This window comes from Sminthopsis crassicaudata, chromosome 3, assembly GCF_048593235.1.
Source record: "Sminthopsis crassicaudata isolate SCR6 chromosome 3, ASM4859323v1, whole genome shotgun sequence".
In the NCBI taxonomy this organism is placed as follows: domain Eukaryota; kingdom Metazoa; phylum Chordata; class Mammalia; order Dasyuromorphia; family Dasyuridae; genus Sminthopsis; species Sminthopsis crassicaudata.
The window spans coordinates 512,002,010-512,016,392 of NC_133619.1; the positions used below are offsets into that span (position 1 = coordinate 512,002,010).

A 14,383-nucleotide genomic window follows, 5' to 3' on the forward strand; every position below is an offset into this window, starting at 1 on the left:
GCAAACATACATCTATGCACATGTACATGTAAGAATGTGTATATATGCAGCAGCTAAGTGGTCTGCAGATGGTGTACAGGGCCCAGAGTCAGGAAGATCTGACAATTAGTAGCTGTGTCATTAGTAGCTGTGGCAAGTCATTTAATCTTTGTCTCAATTTCCTCAACATGGAATTCCCCTCAAATGGGGATTATCATAGTCCCTACCTCTCAGAGTTGCTATGAGGATGAAACAGGATATTTTTAAGTGCTTAGCATACAGCCTAGCACATAGTTGGTGCTTAATACTCATTCCCTCCTGTGATTATTCTCATTTATATATACATACACACATATATCAAGTTGCATATAATGGACTCTTGTTCATATATAATCCACAAACATGCATATGAGGCTGTATATAAATTCATTTTCATATACAATCCCTATACATAGAATATAATATACATGCATATTTACATATGCCATGCTGTATATAATAATAATGGACTCATGTTTTCACATTTCTGGCCATTACATGTGGGGATGATCTTGTTTAATGATGCTCCAGTTTGTAATTTTAAACATAATAGTGTTGGTTCCTTCTTAGTTCAGATCTGTGACTTACTTAAAATCTGTGACTAGATGGTTACTGCTCACTGGTCAAACATTCCCCATCCTAAAGTCCTTTCTAGTTTTTAACACATCATGTTCTGTGTTCAAAGAATCCTTTCAGCTACAATGGTCTGTGAGTCAACAAAAGTCATTTAGCAAATGGAGCTCAGATCTGGAGCCTGCCAAAGTCAACAAAAATTTGGAAACTGAGCCATTAATTCGGGTGTCTTTGTTGGGGGACATTTCCTTTCTGGAAAAGAATGTAGCCTCCCATAATTTTTCCCAGTGACAGCAGGGCGCCTGGGACTGACATTGGTGCTGATAGGAATGAAAGATTATCCAGTAGGGCATTAGCCCAGATTTCTCAGTGCAGAGGGGTAAGAAGTCCTACTTCAGATCAGCTCTCTCAGGGTAACCTGGAAATCTGAGATTGCTGCCAAGTTTTAAAAATTTTAAATATGTTAATGTTAAATACAATATATGTAAATATATTTATACAGTTGTCTTGCTATACAAGAAAAATCGGATTTAGAAAAAAGGTAAAAATAACCTGGGAAGAAAAACAAAAATGCAAGTAAACAATAACAGAAAGAGTATAAATGCTATGTTGTGGTCCACACTCATTTCCCAGAGTTCTTTCACTGGGTGTAGCTGGTTCGATTCATTACTGCTCTATTGGAAGTGATTTGGATCCTCTCATTGTTGAAGAGGGCTGAAGGGTATAATGATCTCCTGGTTCTGCTCATTTCACTTAGCATCAGTTCATGTAAGTCTCTCCAAGCCTCTCTGGATTCATCCTGCTGGTCATTTCTTATAGAACAATAATATTCCATAACATTCATATACCACTATTCAGCCATTCCCCAATTGATGGGCATCCATTCAATTTCCAGTTTCTAGCCACTACAAAAAGGGCTGCCACAAACATTTTTGCATATGTGGGATCTTTTCCCTCCTTTAATATCTCTTTGGGATATAAGCCCAGCAGTAACACTGCTGGATCAAAGGCTATGCACAGTTTGAATACTTTTTGAGCATAATTTAAAATTGTTCTCCAGAATGGCTGGATCCCATACAGTTCCACTAACAATGTATCAGTGTCCAAGTTTCCCAAAATCCCCTCCAACATTCGTCATTATCTTTTCCTGTCATCTTAGCCAATCTGACAGGTGTGTAGTGGTATCTCAGAGTTGTCTTAATTTGCATTTCTCTGGTCAATAGTGATTTGGAACACCTTTTCATATGGCTAGAAATAGTTTCAATCTCATCATGTGAAAATTGTTCATATCCTTTGACCATAATATCATTTAAAGAATGGCTTGGTTTCTTATAAATTTGAGTCAATTCTCTATATATTTTGGAAATAAGGCCTTTATCAGACCTTTAATTGTAAAAATGTTTTCCCATTTTGTTGCTTCCCTTCTAATCTTGTCTGCATTAGTTTTGTTTGTACAAAAGCTTTTTAACTTGATATAATCAAAATTTTCTATTTTGTGGTCAATAATGATCTCTAGTTCTTCTTTGGTCATAAATTCCTTCCTTCACCACAGGTCTGAGAAGTAAACTATGCTATTTTCTTCTAATTTATTTATAATCTCATTCTTTATGCCTAGATCAAGAACCCATTTTGATCTTATATTGGTATACGGTGTTAAGTATGGGTCAATGCCTAGTTTCTGCCATACTAATTTCCAATTTTCCCAGCAGTTTTTGTTAAATAGTGCATTCTTATCCTAAAAGCTGAGGTCTTTGGGTTTATCAAACACTAGATTGCTATAGATATTGACTATTTTGTGCTGACAACTTCTGATCTTATCCTGGGGGACTATCTACTCAGCATGACCTAATTGGTTTATAGACTTAGGGCAATAAAGGACCTTGTGGGTCACTTAATTCAATTGCAAGTGGTGGAGTCACATTTGAAAGTCCTTTGGTATCTAGCTGTTAGGTTCTTACTAAGTGCTAATGAGATAATGAGATATGTGCTAAGTCGGGAGTTTGACTTGTGAAGAGCTTGCATGCTTAGGAGGAGCAAGTTCATTGGTTGAAGTAATTTTTCCCAGAAGCCCTTGCATTATCCCACGCCCATTCTCTGGGAGGATAAAAGAGGGCAGCTCTGGAGGAAAAGGGAGTCTCTGCTCTAGACCAGACTTGAGGCAGCTCTCTGCAGGAAGGGAAATCACTTCTCTGGATGAGAGTAAACGGCAACTGTCTGGAGATAACAGTTCTCTACAGGAAGAAGAATTGGCAGCTTCTGGAGACAACAGCACGTTACATCTAGCAGTTTCCACTGATTGATACCACATATTTTGTTCCAAGGGCAAGGGCTACCTCCCTTTTAAATTAGGAATTTGTGACTATGTTCAGAATAAGAAATAGTTGAATATTTTACTGAAACCTTTATTGGTGGGAAGAGTGGGAAGAAAAAAGAATCCTCTCCCATTTCACATAAGAACCCACAATGTTTTTGTTGTCTCTTCCCCTTGCCCTTCTCCCCTCCCTTCAAGGTTTTGGAGTTTTCTATGTTGTCTTTGTATTTCCAGAACTTAGGCACAGTGCCTGGCACAAATATGGGTATTAGATAAGTACAGGTGGGTTGATTAATTATCTCTGATTTTTTTTTTTTTTTTTTTTGAGATGTGGAGGTGTGAGGCACATTTTTCTCAATATAAGAGTATTCCACAGTGAAATAGGCTGCTTTGGGAGTAAGTAAGCCCCTTATTCCAAGTGTTAAAGATTAGAGGATCCTTTTTCATGGGGCAGCAACAGGTCGAGAAGATTCTTGTACTGAGTGGGACCTACGTCTTGAGTTCCCACATAACAATATTTAGCATTTACCACACTTTCAAGTTTGCAAAGAACTCTATATGTTATCTCAATGGATTCTCACAGTTCTGTCATTGTCTTTCACTGTGGCTGATTCTACATGATCTCATGGATTATGAATGCTAATATTGTCCACAAGGTTTTCTTGGCAAAGATACTGTAGTGGTGGACCAATTCCTTCTCCAATGTATTAAGATATAAACATAGGTTAAGTGACTTGCCCAGGGTCACACAACTAGCATCTAAGGCCAGATTTGACTTTTGGTCTTCTATTGTTCAGGCCCCATGCTCAATCCACTGAGTGACCTAATTGATTATTATTCCCATTTTACAGATAAGGAAACATTTTGAAGGTTTAAGAGGCTTACCTAGAATCACACAGCTAAAATGTGTCTGAGGCAGAATTTGAAGCCAGGTCTTTCTGGCTTCAGGTCCAGTCCTTCTATCCACTGTATCATCCAGCTGACTCAGTATCTTTCAGGAGATAGTAGGTTTCCATTACCAAGATCTTCCAGCTTAAAAGGTCATTTGTTGGGAATATGGTAGTTCTTTATTCCACTATTTATTTAATAATTTGTAATAGTTATCTATTGAGTAACTATTATGTGTCAGTTTAGGTGCTCAAGCTACAAAGATAAAAATGTCTGCTCTCAAACAGGTCACTGTTCTGTTGGGGGTGAGGGATGACACTAGGGCTGTGTGTGTGTAAATATACATTACACATACACATCCTATATAACATGAGTTGAGAGAGATAATATAAAAAGGGAATACAAGATAATTAGGAGGAATGTGCTGGGTTGGGCAGAGGAGAATGTTAAGGTATGGGTAGCTGAGTTATATAGTCTTTCAGGTTCCAACTATAAGGTTCTCTTTCTTCCCTGGTCTTCTGCAGGATGAAAGTGAATGAGATTGAAATGAGACTTCTTAGGACTCCTTCCCCTTCTAAATCTGATAATCATACAAGTCTCTGAAGTTCTCTGAGCTTCCTTGCTGTTCCCTCACAAGATTTCTATGAAAGCTCTCTTTAGACTATACTGGCCTACAAAGTTGAGAAGTCACATCTAAGGAAGCACAGCCTCTCAAACAGCTCAGAAACCTTGTGATTCCAGAATTTACTGTGTCTCTGAGACACCAGGCACTTGGTTACATGCTGGCTCATGATATCCTTTATTGCTTCTAATCTTTTCTTAACCCTTGTCTGGTTCCTTCAACCAGGTGACACCACACCATGCGTATATAGTACAGCAAATGGAGAGTTCTGAATGCCGTGGGTAAGTTCACTTACCTTGATAGTATACTTTCCAGGGATGTCCACATTGATAAGGAAATTGACATACACATTGCCAGAGCTAACTTAGTGTTTGGAAACTTCCAAAGCAAAGTGTGGGAAAGGGGAAGGATTAAACTGACTACCAAACTGAAGGTCTCCAGAGCCATTGTGCTGATTTCATTGTTGTATACATGTGAAACCTGGACAGTATAGGAGTACAATGCCAGGAAATAGAATCTCTTCCAATTGATGTCTTAGGAAGATTTGAAGATTACCTGGCAAGGTAAGACACTGAGGTCCTTTCTCCAACTAAATTTGCAAGTATTCAGACTCTACTGCAGACAGCACAACTCCAATGAATGCCAAATGTTTGCTTGCCCAAATGTCAGTTTTATGGAGAACTCACACAGGGCAAGAGCTCACAAGGTGGTCAGAAAAAAATGATAGGACCCTCTCAAAGGACCATCTCTTAAGAACTTTAAAACTGATTATATGACATGGAAGACAGTGACACAGGACCATTCAGCATAGCATGCCCTCATCAGAGAAGGTGCCGTGCTCTATGAGCAAAGCAGAATTGAATTAGGCTCAGAAATGCTAGATGTGCAGTTAGGGAAGTCACTCCAAATGTTCATAGGGACAGAGCATTTCAAGCTCATATCAGTTCGATCAGCCAGTCAGACACCTTAACATGATTCTTACGTAGTGATGTCATTCTGGTTCTTTTTGAGAACAAAGGACAACAATTAAGGTAGAAAGTGCAGCATGCAACCCTCAGTTTGCAATTGAGTCAATCAAGAGGTAATATGCCTTGCTTAGAGTGTTTGAATTGCTAGTAGGTGTTGTAGCTGAGCCTGTGTCTTTTGAATCATAGATCAATGCTTTTTTTTTTGAGGACAGCACCTGTTTTCTGCTGATAGACAACAGACCGATACAGAGTAGAAATTTACTAAAGTCTTGATGATTGACAGACATAGGGAACTCTTGAGGAAAGCCCCTCTAACAGCTATAATCAACAACTTATCTACAATTATAGTCTCAGAGAGTACTGAGGGGTTAAGTTATAGTATGCCCTGAGTCATACTATATAGCTCTTGGGCTGTTTTCCTGACTCCCAAGGCCAATTCTCTTTCCCAAATACTTCTTAAATCATGTCTTTCATTTGAATTACTTGTTACTTCAGTGTATCAATGGCCTTTATGCTTCTTACCTGGTAAAAGTGAATTACCGAATCAATGAATTCAGTCACCATGCCCTGGACTTTGTGAAGAATAGTCTTTAGAGCACAGATCACAGAGTGTTACTAAAGAGCAAAGATCAGGGGCTGGAGTAAATTTTAAAGATCTAAACTCTTCATTTTACAGGAGAGTTATTGTGTTGAAGAGACTAAATGCTAAGTTAAGACAGATACCAAACCTATGAAGGATTATTGTGAGCATTCCTGAATAGTCCTGGATTTGGGAATAGGATCAGATGACTTTTAAAGGTCTTCACAACTTCAGGATTCGATGAAACCAGTTTCTTGGCTGTGCAGTCATGATGCTGTAATATGATAAAGCAGCACTATGAGATAGGGCAATGGTACTAGCTATTTAGATAGAAGATATGGCCCAGGGGATATGCCCGAAGTTCACCTACAATCATTCAGGCATCAATTATTTACTTAGCAAGACTCAGTGTTCAACTGTGTTGAAAATTTGAAGTTGGTGTTAAGAAACAGAATAAATACATCTCTGAATTGGAAATCAGGTGAAATACTACTAAATTCTAGATTTCCCAGTGTCTACTTGTGTAGCCTTGGAAAAATCCTGTAATCTATTTGGGCTTAGCTTTCCCCATCTTTAAAAGGACTAAATGACTTTCAAAATCTCTTCTCATTATTCTAATAAAGAGCCACTTACTAAATGTTTCTCTCTGGACTGCACTATCTTCCTAAGAGGTATCTTGACCTTGGGTAAGTATGAGGGTTACCCAACTCTTTCTGGTCTGTCTTCCCTTATTAGTATGACATATACCATTATGAAATCATTAAATAAAAATCTCTCACTTTTAGGTTTTGAATATATATTTATAAAACCTCATTTTATAGCCCTTTAAGACTTACAAAGCACTTTCTTCACAATTATCTGGTGAGGTAGGTAGTACAACTGTTATTACCTCATTCAAGAGAAAGAAAGCTCAAGATGAAGCATCTAGTCCATAGACATGTCCATTGGGTCAGAACAGGGATTTGAAACTATCCCTCAATTCCTTTCCCTAAAATTAAACTCTTTCTTCACAACAGCCTTGTGAGGTAGGTAGTGCAAATATGACATTCCCCCAGAGAAACTAAGACCCAAAGGGAAGAAGTGACTCATCTAAGATAACCATTGGTTAAGTATCAGTGCTCAGATCTGAATCTTGACCTTCTGACTTCCACGTCCAATGTTTATTACATATAATCTTTGTCCATTCCCAGACCATTTCTCAGGCTGGCCAAGAGTTTGATTGATCCTGGGTTCCTGGGGTTGGTCCTTTGGAAAAGGTCTGTCAGTCACTATTCTCTTCATGCAATGTCAATGTGCATTGAAAGGCTTCTTCAAATGCTTCCAGAAAAGGCTCCATGGCCTCTTCCACAGTGATCTGCCTCTGGAGCTCTTCACTGAGGGAGGTGACTCCCATTCCTTCCAGGCCACAGGGTACAATGTGCTCAAACCACGCCAGATCTGTGCAGCAATTCAGAGCCAGACCATGGGAAGTGATATGCCTTCCACATCGAACTCCTGAAATCAGAGAATCCAAGCTTCATTAGGGTTCTAGTATAACACTTTAGCCAATGTAGAAATGCTATCAGCCTCTCCACAATTGATGATTCAGCTTTTCTAATGACAGGGAATTCACTACCTCCTAAAGTAATTCATTTCATTTTAGGAAGATTTTCCTTAATTTAAGCAGAAATCTGCCCTTCCTCAACTTAAGCTCATTGCCATTGGATGTGCACTCTGAGAACAAAGAGAACAAGTATAATTCCTTATTCACATGGGGATCCTCACCTTCCCTTTTGCAAGGTTCATCCATAGTTCTTTCAACCAATTCTTGTATGGCATGATCCTTAGCTCTTTTCTGACCATCCTGCTTCAGAATTTGTAAATTTCTTTCCTAAAATGTGATGCCAAGAAATAGCAACAAAAAATACTCCATTTAGAATTTGATCAAGGTGGAAGATAGCAGAATGATCACTGATTGTGTTCCTCATCCTGGACACCACATCTCTATTCATATGGCCCTAATTTAGACTGACACATCTCTTTGCTAACTCTTATTAGACTCGAAGACTATGAAAACCCTCAGGTTTTCTTCATATGAGCTGCTCCTGAGCCACTCTTTGCTCATCTTGTATTTTTGCAATTTATTTCTTAAACTTAAGCACAGGACTTTATATTGATCTCTATTAAACTTTGTTGTTACCTGTTCCATTCAGTTCTATTGTTGGTAAACCCTCCCAGCTTTAGGTATATGTATATCAGGAGGTGAAAGAGAACAGTGTTCCATCTTCCTCTTCCAGATAACAGGAAGCTAATCATAGACATAGCATCCCTGTGAAATTGAGTTTTGTTTGGTAAATGTTTGCAGATCTGACACCTATGTTCTAAGGGTTGTTTTTTTTTTTTTTTTTTTTTTTTTTTTTAATGGCTCTCTGGGTCTCCTAGAAAGATGAAGAGAGTTAAATTTATGGCTGTTATGCTATCCTAATCCCCAACTCTTATGGGAGAGGGTAGAATGTATCTTATTTCAAATATGGTTACCCATTTCAGTAAAGAGAAAACTGAAGTTCAGAGAATGTGACTTTGTCCAATGATAAAAGTGAGGGCTAGTATCCAGGTCTTGACTCCTCAATATGTGCTCTTGACAATAATGTTAGTTTTACAGTTCAAGTGTACCATAGATTAACTGGTCGTTAGAGAGCTTTCCTGAGGAAGCAATCCCCTTTATATATTATCAGTTCTGGGGGTAAATGTGACAAGAATTCTGAATGCCTGACTTACAAAAAATTGGTTTGCAACAATTTCCCTTACTCTACACACCCAAGGAGCTCCCAAATCCTGCCTTGTAGCAAGGTAGAAGGAGTGATGGACTTGAAATCTTGGGTTCACATTGTGGAAAAATGTTTGTAGCAGCTCTCTTTGTGGTAGCAAAGAACTGGAAAATGAGTAGATGCCCATCAATTGGGACATGGCTGAATAAGTTGTGGTATAGGAAGATAATGAATTATGATTGCTCTACAAAAAATGAACAAGTTGATTTTAGAAAGGCCTAGAAAAATTTACATGAACTGATGCTGGAAGCAAAACAAGCAGAACCATAATTGTATGATCAATTATGAAAGACTTGGTTCTTCTCAGTAATTCAGTGATCCAAAGCAATCCCAATAGACTGGCCAGAAAATGCCATCTGCAATCAGGAAAAGAACTATGGAGACTGAATGTCAATCAATATATGTTATGTTCATTTCTTTTTTCTGTTTTCTTTTTCTCTGATTTTCTTTCCCAACATGATTCATAAACCAATGTGCATTAAAAACAAATAAATTTTAAAAAGAAATCAGGTTCAAATTTGCCTCCAAGACACTTATTATCTGTCCGTGTCCCTTAAATCTCAGCCACAGTATCTACAAAATTATAAGGCTGAAGATAGGAACTGATTTTCACTGCTCAGGGAACTCCCAGAGGAGGAAACTCCTCCTACCAATGCCCAAAGCTGCTCTGAAACTAGAGCAAAACCAGTTAAGTGTCACCTTAGTTGTTCTTTAGTTGCTCAGTTTCTGGCTCTCTAAGACTGAACTTGGGGTTTTCTTGGCAAAGATACCAGAGTGATTTATCATTTCCTTCTCCAGCTCATTTGACAGATGAGGAAAACTGAGGCAAAGAAGGTTAAGTGACCTGTCCAAAGTCTCACAGCTAAAATAAGTGTCCGAAGCCAAATTAGAACTCAGCTCCTCCTGATTCCAGGGCTGGCATTCCATGCACTTTGCTGCCTAGCTGCCCCAGGACCTTGGGGCCCTGGAAACAGCTCTCTCTCTATCCATTAAGTGAAGCTGCAATGAATTAAAGTGAGAATTAAGTCCCCACAATGAAGATCAGGAAGGAGGTTTTAGTTTTAGTTACGGGTTCTCTGCTCACTTTTGCTGATGACGCTTCAGATGCCTCCTAAAGGTCCCTAGATCAGGCCCTGTACCGCTCCCGTCCCTGGCCTTGCCCCCTGCTGTCACCCACTCCCAGGGCATCCCCCCAAGGACCTCTAAGGTCCCCAGGTGATGTAAAAACACCACCCAGGTCTCAGCTACCCCATCTCTAGGCCTCGGTTGTTTTCCACGTAAAAATGAAGGTGCTGGGGGCGTTCCTCCTCCTCCTCCTCACTCACACAACGCTCCCTCTCCCCGCGCACCCACCGATGGCACAGATCTTGCGCTCGTCTAGCCAGACGCCGGTGTAGGGCGCGGGGCGCGCGCGGGCGTCCGGGAGGCCCAAGCGGCGGCACAGGCCCACAGCGCAGGTCTCCAGCGCCGCCACGTGCGTCCGGAGCCGGAGGCCCAGGGGCCGCAGGTCCAGCACGGGGTGGGCCAGCAGCTGCCCGGGCCCGTGGAAGGTGGCAAGGCCGCCGCGGCCCGTGCGCCGCACGTCGGCCCCCAGCGCCCGCAGCCGCGTCTCCTCGTCGGGCCGCAGCCCGCCCCGCAGGCCCGCCGTGTAGACCGGCCCCGCGGGCTCCCCGAGCAGCAGCGCGCCCGCCTCGGCGCCCGGTCCCTGCGCCGTCTGCAGCCGCCGCAGCCAGCGCTCCTGCAGGGCCAGCGCCTCGGCGTACGGCAGCCGGCCCATGCGCACCAGCAGCACGCGCGGCCCCATGCGGCCGGCTCCGCGCCGGCCTCCGACTCGGGGCTTGGACTCGGCTCCGGGCCGACTAAGGGGTTGCGGCCTCGACTCCGGGTCCCGGTTCCGATTCTGATTCCGGGTCCCGGCTCAGCTCCCCGCTCCCAGCTGCCCAGCAGCGAGTAAGGGGCGGGACTCTCGGAAGCCCCGCCCCTCTCCGCTAGCCGGCCCTGCGCGGGAACTTCCGGAGATGCCGCGTCCGAGCACCTTGAGAATGCTGTCCCTCAGGTGCCCTTGTGCCGTGGGAGGGGAAGGCCCGCGTGGGTTAGCGGACTGGGAGCCCCCGCGGAGCCGCCCCGAGCCAGAGGCAAGTCCTGCTGCTGACCCGCTGGCGCAGGGCGCCGACCGAGAAAGTGCTATCTTAAAGCGCATATATCACTGACTTCCAGCCCAGGGCCCTAGAAGGGACGCATCATTGGGAATAGTAACTAATGGGGTCACGTTATTAACAACCGGAATCTGTATAGTACTGAAAGATTTCCAACACTCTTCCAAATGATAGCATTTGAGCCTCGGCTCCCCTGAGACGTAGGGGCTGTTACCCCCATTTCACAAATGAGGAAACAGGCCCAGCAGCGCAGTGACTGGCCTCGGGGTACACGGCCAGTACAGATCTGGAGCAGAACCCTTTAACTCGGGCCCCCGCCTGCTATCCACTGCGTGTGAGAGCTGCCTTCCTGTTCTACTGATACACACTTTGATTCGGGGTGCTTTGTGTTCCTGGGCAGTTAACCCTCATAAAAAATTCCTACTGCGGAGAAAAGACCCAGGGCAATTAAGTTAGTCCAGTGAGCATTTATTACGCCCTTCCTGTTTCCAGGCACCGCTAAGCGCCAGGGATAAAAACAAGGGCAAAAATAGTCCCCGTTCTCAACGAGCTCCCTTCTGATGCGGGGAGACAACAGGCAGACAATTTCCTATGTACTGCGTTCGAATTATGTACAAACAGGGTGTGTACATGACAAGTGGGAGAGAATCACGTTACTTAGTTCACTTAGAAAAACCAATGTGGTCACATGGGGAGAGAAGTTAATAAGGTCCGAAAAAATGTTTCCATGCCTCTTGTGTCTTTCCTCCCTTCAGATACTTTGTATATCTTTCACTGCCTTCACAATCGTTTTGACTGCAACACTAACTTCTCTGTGTACTTAGTTCAGTCTGACCATTGTTCGCATCTTTGCTCTCTCTCTTTAGGGACGGTTCCACCGTCCCTCTAAGCACTGGAGTACTTGGGCACCGTCTGCATTCCTTTGAACAGGTCTCCAGGAGGACCTGCTTATCTGCTACTGAGACTAATGAAGTCCAGAGATCCAGTTGGTTTAAGGGGTGGTTTAGTGCGAGGGGGATTGTTCAGGAACTTCTGTCTCCATGTTTCTCCAATACAATCTTCAAATAGTCCCAGATGACAGCTGGCTTCAGGCTCTGATGTTCAGTCGTTTTTCAGCTGTGAGCCCTTTTTTTTTTTTTTTTTTTTTTAGCAAAGACACTGAAATGGGTTGCTATTTCTTGCTCCAGCTCATTTTACAGATGAGGAAACTGAGGTCAGGTTAAGTGACTTGCTCAGGGTCACAGCTAGTAGGTGCCTTAGGCCAATCTGAACTCAGGGAGAGGAGCCTTCCTGTTTTCAGGCCCAGCATTCTTTCCACTTTGTCATCTCATCTCTTTTATTAATAGTATTCTTAACATGATGTTACAAACAGTCCATTACAACAGTATCAATTTTTAAACAGTCCTTTAGAAATTTATCTGGTGGCTCAGTTTCTTCTTTTTGAACTGAATCTTTGAAAACCTTTGAGAATCTTTTGCAGTTTGGGGTTTTTCTTATTTAAGAGTATTTTACAAAGTTGCTCTTCTCAGCCTTCAAGTTCAAAGTGGGAGAGAATTCCTATTTATCATTTATCATTAGTCTAACTTTATTCAAAGAATGCCACAATTGAAATTGAATATAAACAGGCACAAAATCTGAACAGATAATAAACAAGTCAATCTTAGAAAAAGGAATAGCTACTGTAGCATCTTCTAGTTCAAATAATACTATTAAAACCCATTTGATTTTTCCAAATGCAGATAAAGATAATTATCAACATTCATTTTTCGAAGACTGTGTTCCAAAATGTTCTCCCTCCCTCCTTCATCTCCCATCTCCCCAAGACAGCAAGCAATCTGATGGGGTTAACTATGTGTAATTCTTTTAAACATATTTCCATATTTTTCATGTTAGCAAGAAAAATCAGACCAAAAGGAGAAAAAACCACAAGAAAGAAAAAACAAACAAACAAAAAAGGTGAAAATATTATGCTTCTATCTGTATTCAATCTCCATAGTTCTCTCTCTCTAGATACGGATGGCATTTTCCATCCTAAGTCTAATGCAATTGCCTTGAATTACTCATTGTTGAAAAGAACCAAGTCTACCAGACAAGATTATCACACAATCTTGTTACTGTGTACAATGGTTCTTAGGTTCTTTTTATTTCATTTAGCATCAGTTCCTGTAAGTCTTTCCAGACTTTTCTGAAATCAGTCTGCTCATCATTTCTTTTAAAAGTCATATTCCATCCATATACCATAGCTTATTCACACATTCCTCAACAGATAGGCATCCACTCTTTATTTTTATTTTTTGTAGCTACTGAAAGTATACTTAATGCCTAATCGGCTCAGGACAGTTGATACAGATTCTTGGTGTACTGAATATAAAAGCCAGGATTTGAGTAGCTAGCTGCCTGGCTCCTTCCTCAGGCTTCTGATCAACAGCAGACCAGAAGTATAATCAACTTCAGCTCAAGCAGCCTGTACTTAGCTGAAGTGCAGAATCCTTACTGGATATCCTTTTCCTGTTATGGCCGAGTACCTTTTGTTAACTGCCAGATGTTCCAAGAGCATCTTATTTTATTCAACTCTCAGACCTGTTCTTTCTTTTTTTTGTCTGATTAGCTTCTCATGTCTGCTCTCTCTCTGTTCATTCTCACTGTCCTCTGGTTGTAACAAGTGGGACAGCACTCATCATTATTTCATTCCACTTCTCAAGTCCCAGCAAGTATGAAATTTCAAACATGCCCCTTCTTTTCCTTTCGGCCTCATGTAAGTCCTGAGTGGACGTTCCCTTTAAGGAAAACAAATCCTTGAAAACTCTACTCTGTGTCTGTGCACAATCTAGCCCCTTGGGTCTCTATGATCTTCATGACATCATCTCTAGAAGTGCCCCTCTTAAGTTTTAAATATTTACCCAATGCTTTACATGCATTTTTATTTGATTACAAAACAAAAGCTTCTTCCTAACAATTTATTTTTTCACAAAACAACTGTTTTACAAAACAGATTATCTAGTTAAACAATCTATGTCTTTCTACCAGTTTTAGCATGCTATGTTGGTTGAATTCAGAAATCACATTAACGTTAACCAATAAACATTTAATAAGCATCTACTATGTACTATGTACCATGTACTAAGCATCAGGGATATAAAGAAGGATAAAAGACAGTACTTTCCCTAAAGGAATTCACAGTCAAATGGGTATGGTTAGCCACATTATTGTAGCAACTTCAAAGGTATGAGTGGTGTTATTACCTGTCTGTTACCAACTTCAGCAAAGACCAAATATGCCTAGGATAAGAATTGTCCCCAACTAATATGACCTAGATATATTTTCAAATAGTAGATTAGATCAAATTAGATCAATATATTTAGCCTATTTCAAATCGGAATCTAAGTTAATCAAACATAAAATGGCAAATATAAAATCAAATTAGGCATTAGTTAGAGTGATACTGAACTTCCAAACAAAT

General features: G+C 41.3%; 1 protein-coding gene across 1 annotated transcript; it reads right to left on the reverse strand.

Moving 5' to 3' along the window:
• Nucleotides 1–4,666: 4,666 nt before the first annotated feature.
• LIPT2 (lipoyl(octanoyl) transferase 2) lies at nucleotides 4,667–10,723 on the reverse strand. Its single transcript, XM_074304065.1, has 2 exons — nucleotides 10,121–10,723; nucleotides 4,667–7,454 (listed from the first exon to the last, which is right to left on the reverse strand). The coding sequence occupies exons 1-2, from the start codon at nucleotides 10,569–10,571 to the stop codon at nucleotides 7,222–7,224; spliced, it is 684 nt and encodes a 227-aa protein (XP_074160166.1). The 5' UTR covers nucleotides 10,572–10,723; the 3' UTR covers nucleotides 4,667–7,221.
• Nucleotides 10,724–14,383: the final 3,660 nt, after the last annotated feature.